Raw genomic sequence first — 21,240 nt, forward strand, 5'->3', positions numbered from 1 at the left:
AAAAAATATTTTTTTAACAAACTACATTACACAAGAGGGTTAAATGATACAAGTGGTCAGTTTACTTTGTTTATTTTATTTACAAAGCAGAACAATACAAGCATTGTATACTATAAATTACTAAACGTGTTTTAATAATCTTGTTGTAAACCGGTAAAACACTAGTCTGTGTGATTCGAAAAAGAACAAGAACTGAATAAAAGGTGATACCACCTACACGAAAACATTCTACTGATTTGCAATTTGTCGTCTAAAACGCTTTATTTTTTATTTAAGAACAAGTGGAAAGTCGAAAAATTAAATAATTCTAATTGAGAAGTTATTTACATTATTCATGAAAAAGAGAAAAAGGAATAGAATTGCCGTCTCAATAAATTGTAAAAAAAAATAATCAAACTTCACAACTCGACTCTATCTTATTTTTTCTTTCAAAGTCTTTGCACATTCATGATTTAATCACTATAAAAAACCTAAAATTGAAACAAAAATGTGAGCGCCTCCGACGTTCACACATTGCACGAATAAATAAATTTATCGTTTCAAAAACACAACAAAACGGTAATTAACAACAAAAAATCCACCTATAAAATTCACTAATTGTCACTTTTTACAGTTGTTTTTTTTTGGATCGGATGTTCACAAGTACATAAAGTTATTGTAATTGTTTTTCTCTAGTTTCACACAATTTGTGTGCAAATTATGTAAACAATTTGATGCTCCTACCTTAATTTCAAATGGTTATAGTCGCTAATTCTATTTATATGTCTATATATAACTATAAAATTTGAAAAAGAGCAAAAATAAGTTAAACCTAACGATAGAAAAAATATTGCATTTGAATAAAGAGAAAATAAATAATGATATTAAACAAAACTACCGATAATCATAATAACTAGGTACTACCTAATATTTATTATTTTGTTATACATTTATTACTAATTTGTATTTTGAATGGGAACCAAACGAACTGAATGATTGTCTAAAAACGACGTTCCTTCTTCAAACAATGCTTCGTATATCTGTATGTTGCAAAAATACGTTGCTTTAATCTTATTTATTTGGTAAAAAGACAAAAGTTTGAAAAAACAAAAACAATTCAAATACAAATTAGTCTTAAGTTATCATATCACACATACTGATTAAGGATATTATATAAAGTTCCGGTTGATAGAAAAAAGGGACCCGTGTGAAGTCTTATACTCACTGTCGTCAATAACAAACACAGCTCACTATACTCTCTGTCTGTTTGGTATCTACTTAATGGTGGGCTTTATATCAGTAATAATTTCAATAATATTATAGTTTAGACTAGCTTAAATTGCATCTTGTGCTTTATATCCAAAATCCTAAAACAAAAAATACAATAAATAACACAAATTTGTTTAGTGTAACAAACATGATAAATTGTTATTATGTATGACGGGAAAGAAAATTGGGGTTGGAGTGAAATATCTAAATATTTAAGTTGGCCATAAAGAGCGCTTTATTATTATTCTTACAGTTGTCTTGAATGTCATCCCGCTTTAAATTTAACAAGCGAGAAAAAAAAAAGCAATTGTACCAAATTTTTGACACATTCTAAAAATTCACTCCTGTAAAGTAGGCTTCAACGTCATATTTGACATTTCAAAATCTCCAAAACGTCAAAATGACAGGAATATCACATGAACCTTAAATTAAAAGAGAAAATTCTCAAGTAAGATAAGATACCAGGAACATGAAAAAAATGTTTAAAAAATTCTATCTGTCAAAAAATTTTGACATTTATTTTTTGACATTTGACATTTTTTTATATCTATTTAAGGATACTGATGATCTTGTATATGTTTTTTTACAATTATTTAGTAAAGGGACAAAAATTTTGCCAATAAAAGCCACAAATAACATTGAACAGAGTTACAATTTAGGATACAGCTTCCTTGTTTCCTGTTTTAATAGCCTATAGCAAAAAAACTTTGAAAATTATTTTTCCAATAGAAATAAATAGAGTCAAAGTACAAACTTTAAACCCTCGAAATTTTTATAGATAATTTTTTTTTAACAATTCTCCATGTTCCTGGTATCTTACCTTATATGGCATTTTTCTCTGGGGCGCGAGTTCTGGCGCACCCTGTATATAAGTGCTATTTTACACTTATGTTAACAGAATGACCTTGCTGTTAAATGTTTAATTTTTTATAATTTTAATAACTTGTTGTACACCCGGGGAACAACTATTCACCAGTCTAACTTTCTGCTAACACTGCGCTTTGTTGTAATAGTGTTTCCGACTAACTAGTTGGGGAGCAGGTAATATGTCAGAAAACGGTCTTTTTCTGAAAATTTCTTCAATGAGTATAGATTATTAAATGGTGATTATAATAAATAACACTAAGCAAATTTTAGAGAAAAAATGCATGCCCATGTATTTCATTACCTTAACAAAATTTCTGTGATTTACTTTTAATTTTATTAACAAATAGCTAGTTTCTTCCGTTTTTAATATTTATTTTTATTACTTCTAAACAAAGCAAAAAACCCAAAATGGTAAATTTAATGCCATAATAATAATTAATATTATAGTTTGTCCCCGGATTTTTTTATTTTACGCTAACACTGCCTAAGAAAAACATTTTTTGCTTCACCTGAAACCAGTAACAATACGACCTTTAATCGAATTATTATTTTTATGTTAACTTATCTTTAATTAAACAAAAATAATTGTTAAATTTTTCTATCACGTCACACTTTTTTTGTTACAGACGATAATTTTCCTGCTTTCTGCACAAATGCCTCCGATTTAAAATTTATTTAAATTTATCAAATTGTTGCTGAATTATTGCAAAATTTAGGGAACATGAGTGACAAACAAGACGAGCGTTTTCATCAAGATCTGAAGGGTTTTCAAAGATCGACACGATGGTTTTTGAGATGAAAACATGTTAGTAGATTACTGTTGTATTGTTATAAAAAAACTGATCCAAAAAGTATAATAAAACCAAGTAAAATAACTCACTTTTAATATGTTTTTTGACGGTTTTTGTATTTTTGTTAATTACATATTTCTTAAACGTAACGTGGTGGACTTTTTCAAATAGTTTTTTTTTAACTCAGTGCCTCAAAATCTATAAGAAATTAACTTTCAGCTAAAGTATAAAAATCTTCTAAACTAGTGTAATTTTTTCTCTGCGTTTTAAATCCCACTTTGGCGATTTATTTTTTTGACAATTGTCGTTTAGACAGATGAGTTAACGCAAGTTAAATAACAAAAATGTTTCTAAAAAAACATAATTTTAATAAGTGAAGTCAAAAAAACAGTCATTTTTAACAAAAACAATCATTCAATTAATTAACATCGTTGCCAAAAAAATAAAATCGCCAATGTGATGGGACTTGAAAAACAAAGAAAGATTATTATTACAAATCCAAAAGTAAGAAAAAAATTAACTTTTCTTACCACTGAGTCAGAATAATGAAGTTTTAATTACAGATTTGCGCGTTTCAAATAAAGCAAAAACAACCCTTGCTGTTAAAGTGTTACTTTATCTACTCAAAAGAGTTTTCAAAGAAATAGTTTGACATCTGCTATAGAAAAAAAGTATTTCCTTTGCTTTTTTGGCGTAAAATCAAAGGTAAAAATTTGTTTCCTTTTGACTGACTATTATAAAATGTATTATTAGTTCAGAATTTTGATTAAATAACTGGATAAAAATTGGCAAAATCCACAGATTATTAAAAAATTCTCCCATTTAAAACTAGTCCTACAATCTTGATTTTTGAAAGCTGTAGATAAAGAACCTTAAAAGTCAAGTCAAGCTAAAAATGTTTTTCCTTTGCTGTTTTGGCTCTTTTTTTTCCTCTTGTAAACTTAATCCTGGAACACACTGTATACTTGCAAAATACATTTTTTAAATACATTTATGTATTTGTAATTTGATAATTTGAGTAAGCTTGTTTATTATAATCACAATTTAATGTAAACGTTATAATCTATGCTCATTGAAGTAATTTTCACAAAAAGACATTTTTTGGGCCCGACCAACTTCCTAAATACGGGTTTTTCGTCATATTACCTGCTCTCCAACTAATTAGTCGGAAACACTATTGCAACAAAGCGCAGTGTGAGCAGAAAGTAAGACTGATGAATAGTTTTTTCCCCGGGTGTACAGTTGGAGACAAAATACTTTGGTCGTCACTTTTGTGACACTTTAATGTAATTCAAGCTTTAATGTTAAAATGAATGACAATTTCAAATTAAGGACAGCTATTATTATATTTTCCTATCAAAAATATGTACATACATGGCCTACTTCATCTGTCTTCCGCTGCGCTCCATACGGCCGTAACATACTGTCGATTTTATATGAATGCGTTGAATTCTACTAACCTTAAAAAATCGTCCGGTAACAAGCGTCATCTACTTGATAACTAAAAGACTATAGATATTTCAAATTTGACAATTTTTGTCAAATTTTCAATCATTCTTTTAAAAAGTTCAAAGATCGGCAAGAAATGTTTTGTTTGTAGAGAAAAAGATACTTTATTTGAAATACTTAGCGATATAGCAGCTCGTGCTGAATGGTTAAAGAATACTCCGGAACTTTGTGGTATGAGCAAAAAATTAATAAAAACATTTACCTAAGTTCCTACTGCTTATTTGTAAAAGACAGAATGCTCTCGAATATACAATCATATTCGAGTTTCTGTCTTATTATGATATAAACCCTCTCTATTATCGGACTTAATTTTCCAAAAAATTTTTAGAATTAGAATGGAAATAGGTACTTGTTCCAGAGGATTGCCAGCACCAAAAAACTGTTACTTTACCTCAGCACGCATTTGGCCGACCAAATTTGTCGTTTCAGTCTTCGACAAACGTTTCAGTAACAAATTAATTTAAAAAGAAGGAATTTTGAATGAGGTGCAGGTAATTTCTAATTTAGGACTGTCAAAATATCAATTAAAAAGTTTTCAGTTAACCAAGTAGATGGCACTACTTACCGGACGATTTCGACGATATTTTTGAGGTTAAGAGAATTGACTTTTGGCTCGTTATGTTACGGCCGTATGGAGCGCAGCGGAAGACAGATGAAGTAGGCCATGGTACATACAACTTGACAGTAGCTAAAAATAAGGTTAACAGTCCTAAAGCATACTTTACAATTTAATGTCACACAAGTGACATTGACGACCAAAGTATTTTGTCTCCAACTGTACCATCACATTACATGTGATACGACACTCACTTAGTAGTTGGCAGTGATGTTTCTGTCATTTTGACGTTTTATCGATTTTGAAATGTCAAATGTCAAATAATTTTGGGCCATAAATTCTGAGTCATCGTTTCACCCACCTTTTCTACCGCATTGAATCCGTCCCATTTGGCTCGATAGAATTAGATGCGGGACTTGGTTGTGAACTGGAGGCGCCTCTTCCGCGCGAACTTTCATATTCCATAACTTCTTGGTAGATAAGTTCCTTCCATTGTTCGACAGTGTGTTCCCTTTCATCGACACTATGATCGTAGGGTCCAGGAGCAGGCTATTGACATTTTTATTAGCACGTGTTTTATCGCAATTTTCACTTACTTACCGCATTCACTTCTTGTTCGTCATACCAGACGTTGATGTATGGATGGAGAAGCGCATCGTCGACCGATATCCTACGTTCCGGATCGATGACAAGCATTCTCGATAATAAATCTCTTGCTTGACTCGCTTTCAGTCGATTGTGTTCGCTACTATCGGAGGGAAACAGTACATCGGGGAAGAGCTTGTCGAAGGGGAAGCCCGTGAAACGGGGCCGATTTTCGACATAATTGCGAACGGTGGGCTGTAATCGCATCATGAATTGTTGCGATGGCGTACCCAATTGCTCTAAAATACAACACAAAATTATACAATTTTTAAATTTTTGCTCCCACCTATAATTTTATTCCATTGGTCTATGTGATCAGTACCAGGAAATAGTACACCTCCTCTGATCATCTCACCCATGATACATCCAACGCTCCATATGTCCACATTTTCCGTATATCCCATACCTAAGATAACCTCCGGTGCTCTGTAATACCTAGTTACCACATACGGTGTCATCATAAACGTAGTACCAGCAGTACGTGCAAGACCAAAGTCTAAAATTTTCAATGTACAATCTGATTTAACTACAATATTGCTTGGTTTGAGATCCTGTAATTATCACACTTTGTAAAAATTGAAAATTACAATTGGGAAATCGTACCCTATGTATAATACCAGCTGAATGTAAATGTTTAATACCGCAAAGCATTTGATAAAGGAGATAACTCATCCTTTCATGATCTAAATCCATTTGTATGACTTGACATAGATTTGCGTCCATTAATTCCATCACTAAATAAACGTCTTGGAAGTCTTCTAAGGACCTTTGAGGCGTAAATGCATTCAAAAGTCCGATAATCTAACAAAAAAAATTTTTCTCACATTTATATAGGGTGCTGCATTTTGGATCTCCGAATCTAAGATGTTTAGCCAAAAACGAGTGATACATTCTTTTCATTTTTTCGAGAAAACCGCATTGCGCTATCGTCTTTTGTTTTCGACTTACAGACAAAAGTTGACATTTTGGCAAAATGGAAAAAAATTCATATCTTCGTTATTATACAAGATACGGATTTGAAATAAAGACATTATACAGGCACTTTTTACGAGGAATTTAATAATGTATTAACAATTTTTTTCAGTCATTAGTTTAGCCGTAATAAGATAAAATTGTATTTTTTTAAATGGCAATTTTGAAAAGCTTATTTTTTTTTTGATCTAAAAAATATATATTTGTAACAGAATATTTGTTTATAATTACACTTAAAAAATGAAATAAATATTTTGTTTGATAATAGTTGGCCATGGAAAAACTATTTCCCTCCAAATGTGTAAATAAGATAAACTTGTATTTTTTTAAAGGAAATCATAGGCGGCTACGGCAATTTTGAAAAGCTTATTTTTTCTGATCTAAAAAATATATATTTGTAATAAAATATTTTTTTATAACTATACTTAGAAAGTGAAATACATATTTTGTGTGATAATAGTTGGCCATGGAAAAACTATTTCCCTCCAAATGTGTAAATAATAATCAATAAGAGTTTTGTAAACTGTAAAATAGATGAAAAAATAGATACAATTATAAAAATTTAAAAAATACGATACTTTAGAAGTATTGAACAAATATGCGAGCGCCTCAGAACAAAATTATTACATATTTTTAAAAAATCCAAAAATAAGAAAAACAAATGTGTCAACAGTCAACACAATTAGAAAAAACATTTTTTTGATGATCTAATAACTAGGATAATGTTCCACATAGACGGAATTTGGGTATTTGAATAGCCATATCGTCATTTTTGTGTCATATAAAATATATTTTATTGAAGAATTAAAGCGGCTTTTTTTACAACACTCTATGTATCACTAGAAGTTGCAATGGTAATGTTAGCTTGTTTAAAAACAAAGAAATGTTATTAGTCGCCAATAAGTTGATTTATAATTTATTTTGCATTTTTTTCATTACTTAGTACTTAGAAAACTCTTTTATTAGTGACACTGGTTGAATATAACATAGTTTAAATCCTTTTAGTTGAAGATGCAACATTTTTTCATGGCCAACTGCGAACAAAAATCAAAGATAATTTTTTGCTAAAAATGTATTATCATAATTTGTTACAAATATATATTTTTTAGATAAGAAAAAAACAAGCTTTTTAAAAATGACATAGCCATCTATTATTCCCATTTAAAAAAATACAAGTTTATTTTATTACGGCTAAACAAACAACTGAAAAAAAAATTGTTAACTACATTAATTAATTCTACGTAAAAAAGTGCCTGTATAATGTCTTTATTTCAAATCTGTGTCTTCTATAATAACGAAGATATGAATTTTTTTAGATTTCGCTAAAATGTCAATTTTTGTCTACTGGGTGCGCCAGAACTCGCGCCCCAGAGAAAAATGCCTCATACGGTAAGATACCAGGAACATGGAAAAAATGTTAAAAAAATTTTATCTATAAAAATTTCGAAGTTATGAGAGATTAAAGAGTTTAAAGTTTGCACTTTGAACCTATTTATTTTTGTTGGAGAAATAATTTTCCAAGTTTTTTTGCTACACACTATTAGAAGAGGAAACAAGTAAGCTGTATCCTAAATCGTAACTCTGTTCAGTTATTTGTGGCTTTTATTGGCAAAATTTTTGTACCTTTATTAAATAATTGTAAAAAAAACATATACAGGATCAAAAAATGTCAAATGTCAAAACATAAATGTCAAGATTTTTTGACAGATAGAATTTTTTAAACATTTTTTCCATGTTCCTGGTATCTTATCTTACTTGAAATTTTTCTTTGGGGCGCGAGTTCTGACGCACCCTGTATAAGTCGAAAACAAAAGACGATCGCGGGATGCGGTTTTAACCAATATTATTTTCTCAAAAAATAAGCCCCAGAATGTTACACTCGTTTTTGGCTAAACCTCTTAGTTTCGGAGATTCCCTATTCGGACATCCAAAATGCAGCACCCTGTACACTTAATTCACACTTACATTTTTATGATTAACTAATTTCATGAGCTTGAATTCGCGATACGCCCTTTTGGCGTGCGTCACATTTTGAAACGGCCTACTCAATTTCTTAATCGCTACATTTTGTTGGGTTTCAGTATCGACAGCAGCACTGAAATCAAAATCACACTGAAAAATTTTCATAAAACATTAAATTCAAACATGCACATGCATTTTGTAGGTGAAAGGAACCCACTTACCAAACTAACCCTTGCGCCCCACCGCCTTTGGGTTCCAAATTAATGTAATGATCGGGAACCCAAAATTCTGTATCTCCGAATATGTGCTGTGTAAATCCGGGTCTGATTGACGCCATCGTGCACTAATTTATTTATTTAAAGAAAAAAAAAAAACAACAACACAAACAAACCAAAATTAGAACAAGCAACAACTAAAAGAGAAAAACGAAAAATTCTACTCAAGCAATAGTTTAAAATAGGGGAGGGACTCACCAAACGATTCCTTGTGCTCCTGAACCAATCGGTTTCAGATTTTGGTACCTCTTCAATATGGTGAATTTGGTGTCGCCCACCTCAACGGTGTAGAATTGAGACAGACGGGACATTTTATAGCGCCAGTCCCAATAGTTCGACGCCGTCGTCTGGAAAAATAACCTGCTAGATGTGTGTTAGAAAATGGACGGTTTTTACACAGAGTGGCTCGGTTAGTCTACACTCCAAAACGGTTAGGTTTGAAAGGAAAAGAACGCAATTTGCATAATAGACAAAAATATGAAACGATGCAAGTTTAAAACTTTAATATTTGCATTGATATGTTGGTGGAAGTTTTGCAACGAAAAACATGAACACATTTGAATACTTTGTAACAAACATCAGTTTTGACATCCTGTTTGCATTTTCAGAGGATTCGGGGATGCCAGACCGAATAATGAAAATAAGTACAAAAAGTGCAACTGCAAATAAGATACTTTTTTTATAGTATTATTAAACTTTTCCTTTCGGAAAATAAATAAATAATAGCAAAATAGCAAAAACACGTGCAAATCTCAGACAAATTTTTTATACAGGGTCGCTAAAAAGTATGGATACAGTTAAATATTATAAAAACTATTCATCAAAACTTATTGATATTTGGTAAATGCTTAAAAGTATTTAAATTCCATCGTCTCATATGTTTATCAAATTTCTATCTCGATTTGCTCTGGGGATACAAAGCTAAATTGATTTTTTTTAATGGCAAGAAGGGTCAAATTTAATATTTTTAAAAAGAGCATTTTTTTCTGAGTTCTGTGATGTAACACATCCATACCTTATTTTAATCAAAACTTAAAAAAATATCGAACTAATATATATATTTTTTTTAAATGTAGGAGTAAAATTTTGTTAGCCTTGAAAATGTTATCTTTATCTATCGTTAGCTCTTTGTCGCCTAAACTTTGACCAAAAAATAAGTAAAAATTAATAATAATTGTTAGTTAGAATAACATTTATTTTAACTGAAAAAGAACACATTTTAATTAAACGAAATACATAATTTTTATGCTACAAACGATGTTCAAAATGACTTGAGAATTGAGAATTTAAGTTCAATTTCACTTAAATGTACCATTGTTAAACTAATTATTGCACACAAGTTTAATTTTTGACTAATATGCAAGTGGCAGACCGCTATTAATAGCATTTTCAAACTAACTTAGTTTTGTACAGAATTACATTTTTGAATTTTTTTTTTACTTTTTTTTTAATGAAAATAAAGATGGGCATATGTTACATCACAGAATTCAGAAAAAAATGCTCTTTTAAAAATTACTAATTTAGGCCCTACGTGCCATTAAAAAAAATCAACTTAGCCTTGTATTTTGAAAATAAATGATGATAGAATTTGAACACTTCTGTTTCCCAAATTTTGACATGCTTTGTTAAACCGTTCTGAAAATATTTAGCTGTATCCATACTTTTTACGACCCTGTATACAGGGTGCGCCAGAACTCGCGCCCCAGAGATAAGGTAAAATACCAGGAACATGGAAAAAGTGTAAAAAAAATTTCGAAGTTATGAGAGTTTAAATTTTGCCCTTTGACCCTATTTATTTTTGTTGGAAAAATTTTACAAGTTTTTTTTACTACAGGCTGTTAGAAGAGGAAACAAGGAAGCTGTATCCTAAATTATAACTCTGTTCAATATTATTTGAGGCTTTTATTAGCAAAATTTTTGTATCTTTACTAAATAATTGTAAAAAAAAATACAAGGTCATCAGTTTCATTAAATAGACATAAAAAAATGTCAAATGTCAAAAAACAAATGTCAAAATTGAAGGAATGATGTTTTCTTCAATTTATGTTTGCGTTTTTTGTAAAAAAAAATATTTTGTTTAAAACAAATGACGATGCAAAATTGAAAAAACCACAGATAATAATAGTGCAAAGTTTCGAATAATTATTTTATAACATAATAATTCTTTTCTTTGTTGAACATTTTGTTAACACAAAATAAACCATAGTAAATTAATTATTCTTATTATTTATTTCTTCAAATATACAGAAACTCGCGCCCCAGAGAAAATTTTCTAGTAAGATAAGATACCAGGAACAAAATGTCAAAAAATTCTGACGTTTATTTTTTGACATTTGACGTTTTCTCATATCTCATATTTTTCCAACAAAAATTGCAAAATTTAAACTCTCATAACTCTGAAATTTTTATAGACAGAATTTTTTAAACATTTTTTCCATGTTCCTGGTATCTTATCTTACCTGAAAATTTTCTCTGGGGCGCGAATTCTGGCGCACCTGTATATCTCCCAGCTCCTCTCAAACTTCGGATTTAGAAGATAAATTCGATTGATTTTGGCGTAAAATTTATCTGAGATAAGTAGTTCTTGGAAAAAGCTGGTTAACCTCCTGTCGGAATCTCAAATAAAACCGATATCGATATTCCCGTCACGTAGTTAAAAAACAAAACTAATAATTCGGAAAATAAAGTTTCGAAAGATTGTGGTAAAGTTTCCGGCGTTTTAAACTTTCCGTCGATGATAATAATTTATAGATGTCGAGATTAAGCAACTGTTACCGAGTGTGCTAAAGCCCTCAAATCTCATTAAGTCGAGCCCTTTTTAATAACGTTTTTCTCTTTGTTGGCTCATGCATCAAGGTAATTCTTGTTTTACTTGGACTCGGGCCAATGTTTATCTAGACATTGAGGAATTCACTTTACATTTTATAACACGGCTTGAGTAAAAATAGCGAAATTACATAAAAACGACGAATTCTGCTCGCTCACAGATATTCCAAGAATGAAAACATGAAAGTGTCGCCAAAACGGCCGATTTTTAGTGAGTTAGTGCCACTCGCACGCGATTTCGACGAGATATACTCACCAAGAACGATCCATTTTAGGGGCTATTGGTAGGACGGTGCCAAATTAGAATTGCAGCTCTGAAACAATAGAGAGATTTTTTAACTCGAATCAAAAATTAAACCTGGCAGCCTTTTTATTCCTCTTTTCATTCAATTTAAACGTTATTAAAACCACCCACATTCCATTTCATTATTGTGATATTTTGATTTAATTTATTCCGGTATTTTCCTCCGTCCTTACTATTTTTATTGCATTTCAGGCACTTGGAGAAATAACAAATTTCGTGTATTGATTTTGTCACTAACGGAAAAATTACAAAAAGGGTTATAAATTTCTAAAAAAATTCAGCCCATGACAAATTATTTTCACGTTTTTTTATGAAAATTTTAAATTTCGTTATTTTTAAAATGATTGATTATTTATTTATATTTAGACGCACAACCTTGGATTTTTTTAAATCATCGAAAAGTAAGAACAAGTAAATAAACGAGATTTTAATTTAAAACATTTTTTATTATATTATTCCCATTTCATTTCAAATCCGGCCCTGCTGTGATGATTTATCGCCATATTTATAATCTCATTTGCGGTGTATTCAAAGCCATTAGAAAAACAGCATTACGGTCCTGTAAAAAACGTATTTTCTCACATTATATTTATGTTGGAGATTTCGTTCCCTCGATCATGGGACTAAAACGACTTTAATACCCCTCAAGACGGCGTGATTAATCGTCTGAAATGCAAGGATTTTTCTTTACAGGACCGTAATACCCCGATAACGAAGGTTTAATAATGGTTACAACTGATTAACTGAGAAAAAAAAGTAATATTTTTGTTGTAAAGAGATATGTACCCAATATATCATCAAATCCTTTGGTGAAAAAGCCTCAAGAGGGTTATTTTACCCGAACCCTAGAGCCCCAGAAAGTTATTAAATAAAATCCTCCCTCAGGATGCGTAGATAAGCATCGTTTTTTGCGGTTCTAGAAACAATAATTCTGAATTAAGAGAAAGAGTCGAGAAAAGATCAAAAGAAGGTTTAATGCCTTGAGTTGGATAAGTTTTAATAACGATTCAGAATCAAAGTATTTTTTCACGAAACCTTGACCCTGGATTATAAATACTCTTCGTACTAAAAAAATCATCAGACGTCTGACTTAAATAACTAATCTTTTTCGATCACATCTGGGTGATAATCCGCCAATTGGAATCAGATTCATTGTTTATTAAAACCGGTAGTCTCGCCACCGCCAAATCTCAACCCTTCAATAAATAACTTCGTTAAAAAATGCAAGCTTTCGGCGTAATGAACAGACATTAATTAAAATGCCGCTATTAGAGCCCACAGTAATGTAATAAAACCGTGAATAATAAATAATTTCATTTAAGACGAGTTAATAAAGACGCGACTCTAATTTACAAACAAAATATGGAAAACTAAATAAAAAGTTGTCGCATGGGGACAAAAAAAGTTGTCACAGGGCGACAAAAAAAAGTCATGTCGTGACAACTTGACAAATTTTATATTATCTTGTTCGTCTCAGTGAGACAAATCAAATGCACTAAAGAAATTTTAAAAAGTCCACACACTTTCGAACTAAATTTTATTTTCTAATTTAAATGAATTTAAAATACTTTAACTTTAAAAAATCATTACTCAATAACTATTGGGCCGATTTCCTTCAAATAAAAACCATTCTAAAGGGATGGACTTGCTCTTTAGAATGATATGCAATTTGAAATTGAACATTGGCAAACTTTTCTTCGAACAGTGTTCGAAGTCGAAGTAATCTAAGAAAAACCCTAGGAGTAAATTTTTTTTTCTTTGTCACCATCGTGTAGAGCATCTTTTTATTAATGAGAATCCAAATTTTTAAAATAATATACTGAGTAGTTTTTAAGATATGATTTTTTGAAGTTAAGGTTTATTTACTTAAAACAAATAAACAGTAGGTACCTGCGTACTAATTAAAGCAAATAAAGAGTTTTTTTGTTCTAAAAATGATCACTGATCATTGAGCAAAAAAGATCTAGAAGTTTAAAGAAGTAGCTTTAAATATATGAACAAATCTTTTTCTAGATCCTCTTTGCTCAATGATCAGTGGGCATTTATAAAATTTTAAGTAAGATTAACATGCATTTCTCCCATATGGAGCAAAACTTGATTAGCAAACCTTAACTTCAAAAAATCATATCTTGAAAACTACTCCGTATATTCTTTTGAAAATTTGGATTACAACTAATAAAGAGATGGTAATGATGGAAAAAAAATATTCGTAGGGTTTATCTTAGATTATTTCGATTTACTTAGAACTTCTTCGAACACTGTTTGCCAATATTCAATTTCAAATTTCATATCATTCTAAAGGGCAAGGCTATCCCTTTAGAATGGTCTTTATTTGAAGGAAATCGGCCTAATAGTTATTGAGTAATGATTTTTTAAAGTTAAAGTATTTTAAATTCATTTAAATTAGAAAAAAATTATTTAGTTTAAAGTGTGGACTTTTTGAATTTTTTTTGTGCATTTGTCTCACTGAGACGAACAAAATGATATACAAGGTGATTCTTTTAGGACCTATATTAGAAACTTTTTAACTTCTAATGCCGATAGAAATTTGAAATTTTGTACACAACCCAAATCAACCAGTCTGGGTTCAACTAAGTTATTTTCAAAATGGCTGAACTTCCGGAACTACGAGAAATTGGCGCCAATTTTGAAATTTTAAATGGTAACCAATTTTTTTTATTGCATTTTTGAATTCTCCTCTTCAAACTGAGTAAAATGTACCTAGTTATTAGTACTTATCTGTCATAGTTTTTGACATATGTCAATTTTTTGCTCAAAATTTTCATTTGCAGAGGTTTATTAAAAACATCACAGCTCTTGAACCGTTTGCAATAAGTAAATAACTTTTCTTGCATTTGATAACCAAAGGTTCGAAGAGTTTCCTAAAATTTTCAAAATTGTCAACTGTTAAATTGCAAAGCTTATATGATTTTTTGAAAATGATATTTAACAAACAGCTATAACTCAGTTTTTTCAAATAAAATGACCCCATTTTCTCAACGGCAATCGAAGGTACATCGAATTGTAGAAGGACTTTTATCAACATGTCCTATATCCATCTCTTACAGTTTCTGAAATAATCACGAAAAACGTGTTTTTGTTTTTTATTTTTATAGTAAATCACGTAGGCTTTGGAAAATGATCAAGACGAACTAAAGATTTTTTAGTCTACACAACACCCATCCGGAATTATGAAGAATTGAGGCAAGGATTGAGGCGGCATTTAATAATCTTCAACCAAAATAAACTAATGGAAGCTACTCAAATCAGTTCACCATCGAGTTTTGGACTGTTTGAAAATGGTAAACATATCGAACATTTGCATTAATTATATTATATCTTATTGTATTTTTCCAAAGCCTACGTAATTAACTATAAAAATAAAAACATTAACATGTTTTTTGTGATTATTTTAAAAACTGTAAGAGATAGGTATAGGACATGTTGATAAAAGTCCTTCTACAAATTGATGTAGTTTTGATTGCCGTTGAGAAAATAGAGTCATTTCATTTGAAAAAACTGAGTTAAAGCTGTTTGTTAATGATCATTTTCAAAAAATCATACTAGCCTTGCAATTTGACAGTCGACAATTTTGAAAATTCTAGAAAATTTTTCGAACATTTGGTTTTCGAATGCAACAAAAAATATTCACTTATCGCAAAGGGTTCAAGAGCTGTGATGTTTTGAATGAACCCCTGCAAGTGAAAATTTTGACCAAAAAATTGACATATGTCAAAAACTATGATAGATAAGTACTAACAACTAGGTATATTTTACTTAGTTTAAAGAGGAGAATTCAAAAATGCAATAAAAATAAGTGGGTACCATTTAAAATTTCAAAGGTGGCGCCAATTTCTCGTAGTTCCGGAAGTTCAGCCATTTTGAAAATAATTTAGTTGAACTCAGACTGGTTGATTTGGGTTGTGTACAAAATTTCAAATCCCTATCTGCATTAGAAGTTAAAAAGTCTCTAATGTAGGCCCTAAAAGAATCACCTTGTATAATTTGTCAAGTTGTCACGCCATGATTTTTTTTTGTCGCCCTGTGTTACTTTGTTAATGTTACAATAACATGCAGTGGCGTTTTTTAACCAAAGTCTCCAAGGGACTCACATTTTTATTAACGTTGTTTACTAACTTGAAGTTTCGTTTAAATGAGCAAACACAAGTTTTTAAAACAAAAACCGGAAGTGAATTTACAAAAATCACTTTACCGGAGTAAAAAAGCTTCAATTTTTCACTGGGGACTTTACCCAAACCGCGAATTTGTTCGTCTTGAGTTCTAAAACAGGGTCGTGTCTCATGAGGCGAATTGTGATCTTGAGGTAACTCTTCAGAGACAGTTGAATACACTAAAAAGCTCACTTTGTCGTTTCATTTAACGAGGTATTGTAGCATAGAGTTGATATTTCATGTGTACATAAGATTGTTACAATTAGGCCGTGTCATAAATAATCCATTCGTAGCATTGTTCGCTGCTTCCTCCCTAATCGCATTAAATTCTACCTCAATACATATTCGATAACGACGTCAGAGTCCTATTAGGGCAAGCGACTCCATCTTTCTCGCATCCTATCGATTACATGTACCGAATCCGACACAAGCTAAAACACAAGTGTCAATTTACTAAAGAGCTTTCAGAGTGTGTGTGACGCCAGACCCGGCGCATCCACCAATTTTGATTTATTCGAGATGATATTGCCGTTTAATTAGCGATTTATGCAATTAATCATGATAAAACAACGGTTTATAATACACAGTCGCCTAATTAATTTCGTATTCGAAAAAATTTGTGCACGAAATTCATGGAAAAACTGAGTAATTTGTCTTTCATGATGGAATTGCTTACTCTCACAAAGTGATTGATGTGTTTTCCACCAAACACGTGAATCAATTTCACTTCAAGGAACAATCATGTTTTTCCGATAACAATATTCCACAGGTTTTTAAATAGACTGAAAATTTGGCCTGAATTGTGTTGAATTTTATAAATTTCCACCAAAAAACTCAAACAAATTTTTTTTAATTCAAAAATTCTTCAACAATTTTAGGATTTTTTCCAAAACAGAGTATGAAATTGAGAAATTGTATGTCTTATTTTCGCTCATTTCAATAATCTTAGAGCATTTTTCACCGAGAAACTAATAAGTTTTGTTAAACCATAATAATAATTGGCTTTGAAAGTTTTTTTTTCTCTTAAGATTAAATGATTTTTCGGTTTGTTTAGGTAAAATTTCTCAAATTTTGTGAGGTTTTTTTTGTGTAAATTTAAAAGTGAGATCAATTTTCTAATTTTTTGTCTTATTTTAGCAATTTTATTAGCCCCTATTTGTAAATAAATTTTGGGGCTAGCTTAGTACTCCAACTAAAAAAAAAATTCTAATTTCATTAATCGTTGACAGATTTTCTTGAAATTTTTTATGTTTCTGTAATTCATTCTAAGTGAGTCACCGCTAGGAAAAAACACAAAAAATGGTCTTTCTTTGACCATTTGAAATTTTTTTGGAAGATTTGGCAGCGGTTTTAGCCCTCATTTGTAAATTTTGGGCTGGCTTAGCACTCTAAATACAAAATTGCTCTAACTTCAGTATTTATTAACATATTTTGTTCGAATTTTTAATGTTGGCAGTAACTCATTTTAAGTGAGCCACCGACAGCAAAAAAAAACAAAAAAATCTTTTGTTTGAAAATTTGAATTCTTTTTTGAACCACTTTGTTGCCCTAATTGTATGGAAAAATCAATCTGTCAAATTATAGTTTTTTGATTTATTTTTTTTAATTTGGCAAATAAGGGCTAAAATCACTAAAAACGACTCAAATCGGTGTTTTTGAATCAAAAATTGAGTAATATACAAATTTTAGTACACAATAAATAATGTACTAAATACGCAGTGTTATGTAAATCCTCCAAAAATGTCAAATTTTGACAGTTTGGACATTTGACAGTAAAGAAAGTGAATTAACGTTTATTCATGAAATAATTATTTTTATATTGACAATAAAATGAAAGATGCCGATTTTAAAACAAACAATTTAATTATTTTTAATTTTCTTGTCCATCAATCTAAGACGTGTTCTGATTGGTTGATTTTAAAATATTTTTTACTTTTTATTGGTCTAATAATAATCGAAAGTGTATGATTCATATTGACTCTGGGGTGGGCTCCACCCAATTAAAGTACGATAACTCACACTAAACGTTGATTTGTTATAAAAATTCGATTCTGAATTCAATAATTATTTACGATTTTTTAAATGGGTGGAGTTACCTGCTCATTGTTGCTAGGTTTTTGTCGGGTTTTGGCCAATAAGAAATAAAAACCGGTTTGTTCTCACGATAGTGGTAGTTACGGGAATGGGAAATGATTATTATTGGCCCTTGTAATCAGACCAATAAATGTGTCCAACCAATCAAATTCAAGATTTTGCAAAAACCTCACCGATTATCCAAAAAAACTGTTTTGATTCAATTCGAATTTGCTTTAAAAAAGACGCAAAAGTAATAAGTCTAAATTAATTATTTTATTAGCCACAAAAATTTATTATTAGATAAGGGGCTATCTCTTAATGGATTCCAAACAAATGCAAATTAAAGCTTTCACATAACTTTTAATAATGATAAACTTAAATTTGTTTCCTCAATTGGCTTTGAAAAATTCATCTTTTTCCCGTTTAGTAAACAAAATCGCAAACTTTTTGCACTGAAAAGTGTGTTCTCAGTTGGCAATAAAAATTACTATTACCAACAATATTTAGACAATTGGTACAAATGAACGCAAAAATTATTAATTCTTCATTGGGCAATAAAAATAAATCGTTTTAAATGTGTCAAAGCAAAATCAATTTTTTTGATTAAATTTAAGAAAAATAAAAACTAGTCAAACTCAAATCTCAAAAAATAAAAAATTTTAATCATCGACATTACAATTTTGTCCGAAAACTGGCTGAATTCCTGCAGAACCATTTTCGTTCGCTGACAATTGCCCCTAATGACACTAAATTGAATTACACCCACCCGTCGAAATCACAAAAGACGAAAATGATTTTTCCTTAAAACTGTAAACATTCCGTGTTTATTTTCTCCACATTCATTGCAAGCAATCCACTCCCGTCCCTAATTACGGAAAAAACTCTCCGTATCCGGTCTGCAACCCCATTGTCATTACGAAACTTTAGATAAGTTGCCGTGTCAAGAACACTCGTTGCTGCATTTTACCCTCAACTGAACAATAGACTGTAGAAAAAAAATTAATATTCAACTCCCACCTAGACCCCACTTTAGACATTCTAAGCTAGAAAAAAACGCGACAATTAATAGAACTGTCACAAGTCGTGATTGTCTTTGAATTTTGACAGTGTGGGGCCTGAAAGTGGTCAATAAAATTTCACGTGATGAGAGTAGTTTCGGCGCTACTGCTGACGGAGGGTTTCAGGAGCAAATGGCATCGAAATTTATCACTTTTATGGCTTTATTCGCACTGATATGGAAATTTAGTGTATTTCCGGATGAATCTTTTATAGGGGAAAGCAAACACATGATGTGTTTGCGGGAAAACGACAAGATAAATATTCCATACATTGAATTAACTTTGTGTTTTGTAATAAAAAAATCGACGAAAATCAGAAAGTTCAAGTGCTTTAAAAGTTAATTATACATAGCTGCAATGCAATAAAATCTGAACAGTGCGCAAAAACTAACATTTCTGTACTAGCAAAGCACTACAAATTGTACCTTAACAAAATAATCCTCGAAATATTCAATTATGTGCCTTTGGCAGCCGAATTCAATTTCAGTGTTAATTCAATTGAAACAGATGTCAATTTTTCAGTCTTTCAACTGACCCACTTTATCAATTAAAAATACAAGACATTTGTGCTTCGCTAATTCCCCTAAATTGGTTTTCTTTTTATTGTAATAAAATGCTATGCCGAATCAGCTTTTTTCGTACCACATTCAATTCTTTGGAATGGACGACTAGGAGAAAATTTAAAATGTTTTTTGTATAAAAATTAATTTGGTATGAATGAAAATCAAGCGGAATTTCTCTTAAGCAAAAAAGAAAAAAACGTTTCATCCTCCTTTTTAAATTTCTTTTGCAAGTAACATTTGTCGGTAGTGTCTTAAATGAAATTCCCTAATTTTATTAAAGCTAGGGTCGTAACAATATTCTCTTGTTTTATTACCATTTAAGAAATATGTGAAAGTATGAGAATTTTATGGGAGAACCCGTTTAATTTACTCCATTTTGGCTTATTTCCTTATTTTTGTGAACAGCAAAAACCTTGACGAAAGTTTTACGATCTATTTTTTTTTTAATAAATTTCGAAATCTATTTTTAATATCCTCTGGAGAAATTTATCTCCCGTCTCCAATTGTACTCCCGATAAAACCTCCCGGAACAGACAGGTGTCAGTGAGAAATCCTCCAGTTCCACTCCCACACATTCCTAAATAAATCCATTTACTGTCGTATTAAAAATTCCATCGAGCTGTTGAAAATTAGTCATGTCCGATTTACACGTGAAAAAACCCCAAATGCGGGTCACGTGTGCACACACACACCTAGATTAATTGTCAGTTGGGGTCCAGCGCCTCCACCAATTCTTCACTCCTCGGTGGCGAATTCTAGTGTGAAGTCGGCTTCATACGAGGGGTTCCGGTTCACTAACCGGTAAAGGGGAGCACGCAAGCGCCACCCAGTGGTCGATATTGTTGCACCCCACTACCAGCACTGATGATGAAACGGCCTCTAGCCCAATTTGGGGAAATTGCAATAATTCTTAAATTACTGATTTTCTTTATTCAAAAAAAAAACTCTTTTCTTAGTGCTTTTGTTTGTTTAAAGACGGCTCTCGAAATTTTAGACGCCGCAGCTCTGAAAAATCGATAAAAAAGCCGATCTATGCAAATGTGATGAAATTTTAATACGAGAAAATTAGACCCTCTCACGCACACATCTCGAATTTTGATCATTAGCAAAGTAATTGAAATGTTTGTTCTATTTATGGACGTGCGGTTGTAAAGAAATGAGGGAAAGTTAAATTGGCACAAAACCGCATTATTCACCTTTATAAACGACCATGAATTTTTTACGAAAAGCAAGAGAAATGTTCTTGAAAAAAGTTTTGCCAAGACTTTGATCAATGAAAAAAATTCTGATTTAATTTTATGAAATAAAACCGATGTTTCATATTTTAGTGTCGAAAATTCGTAATGTTATTTTTGCTTGTTTGTAAAAAATCGTTAAATTATGTTTGAACTGCAATACTTTTATCTGTTACTGAAT

General features: G+C 30.9%; 1 protein-coding gene across 3 annotated transcripts in view; it reads right to left on the bottom strand.

The window, feature by feature from the left end:
* Positions 1-56: 56 nt before the first annotated feature.
* LOC123004216 (stress-activated protein kinase JNK) overlaps positions 57-21,240 on the bottom strand; it is a 30,914-nt gene continuing 9,730 nt past the window's right edge. Inside the window, exons 3-10 of one of the 3 annotated variants that reach the window (XM_044397360.1) lie at positions 11,908-11,965; positions 9,024-9,185; positions 8,554-8,683; positions 6,220-6,417; positions 5,903-6,167; positions 5,572-5,855; positions 5,333-5,520; positions 57-1,346 (exon numbers count right to left, since the gene is read on the bottom strand). In XM_044397360.1, the coding sequence (XP_044253295.1) occupies positions 5,338-5,520; positions 5,572-5,855; positions 5,903-6,167; positions 6,220-6,417; positions 8,554-8,683; positions 9,024-9,185; positions 11,908-11,921 (1,236 nt within the window). In that variant the 5' untranslated portion in view covers positions 11,922-11,965 and the 3' untranslated portion in view covers positions 57-1,346; positions 5,333-5,337. Of the gene's footprint in view, positions 1,347-5,332; positions 5,521-5,571; positions 5,856-5,902; positions 6,168-6,219; positions 6,418-8,553; positions 8,684-8,771; positions 8,963-9,023; positions 9,186-11,907; positions 11,966-21,240 lie in introns of those variants that run through there. The other 2 variants (XM_044397363.1, XM_044397362.1) reach the window with 2 other exon arrangements.

Source organism: Tribolium madens, unplaced genomic scaffold, assembly GCF_015345945.1.
Source record: "Tribolium madens isolate multiple individuals breed KSU strain unplaced genomic scaffold, Tmad_KSU_1.1 Scaffold_1;HRSCAF=32;Tcas5.2_LG8, whole genome shotgun sequence".
Classification (NCBI taxonomy): Eukaryota; Metazoa; Arthropoda; class Insecta; order Coleoptera; family Tenebrionidae; genus Tribolium; species Tribolium madens.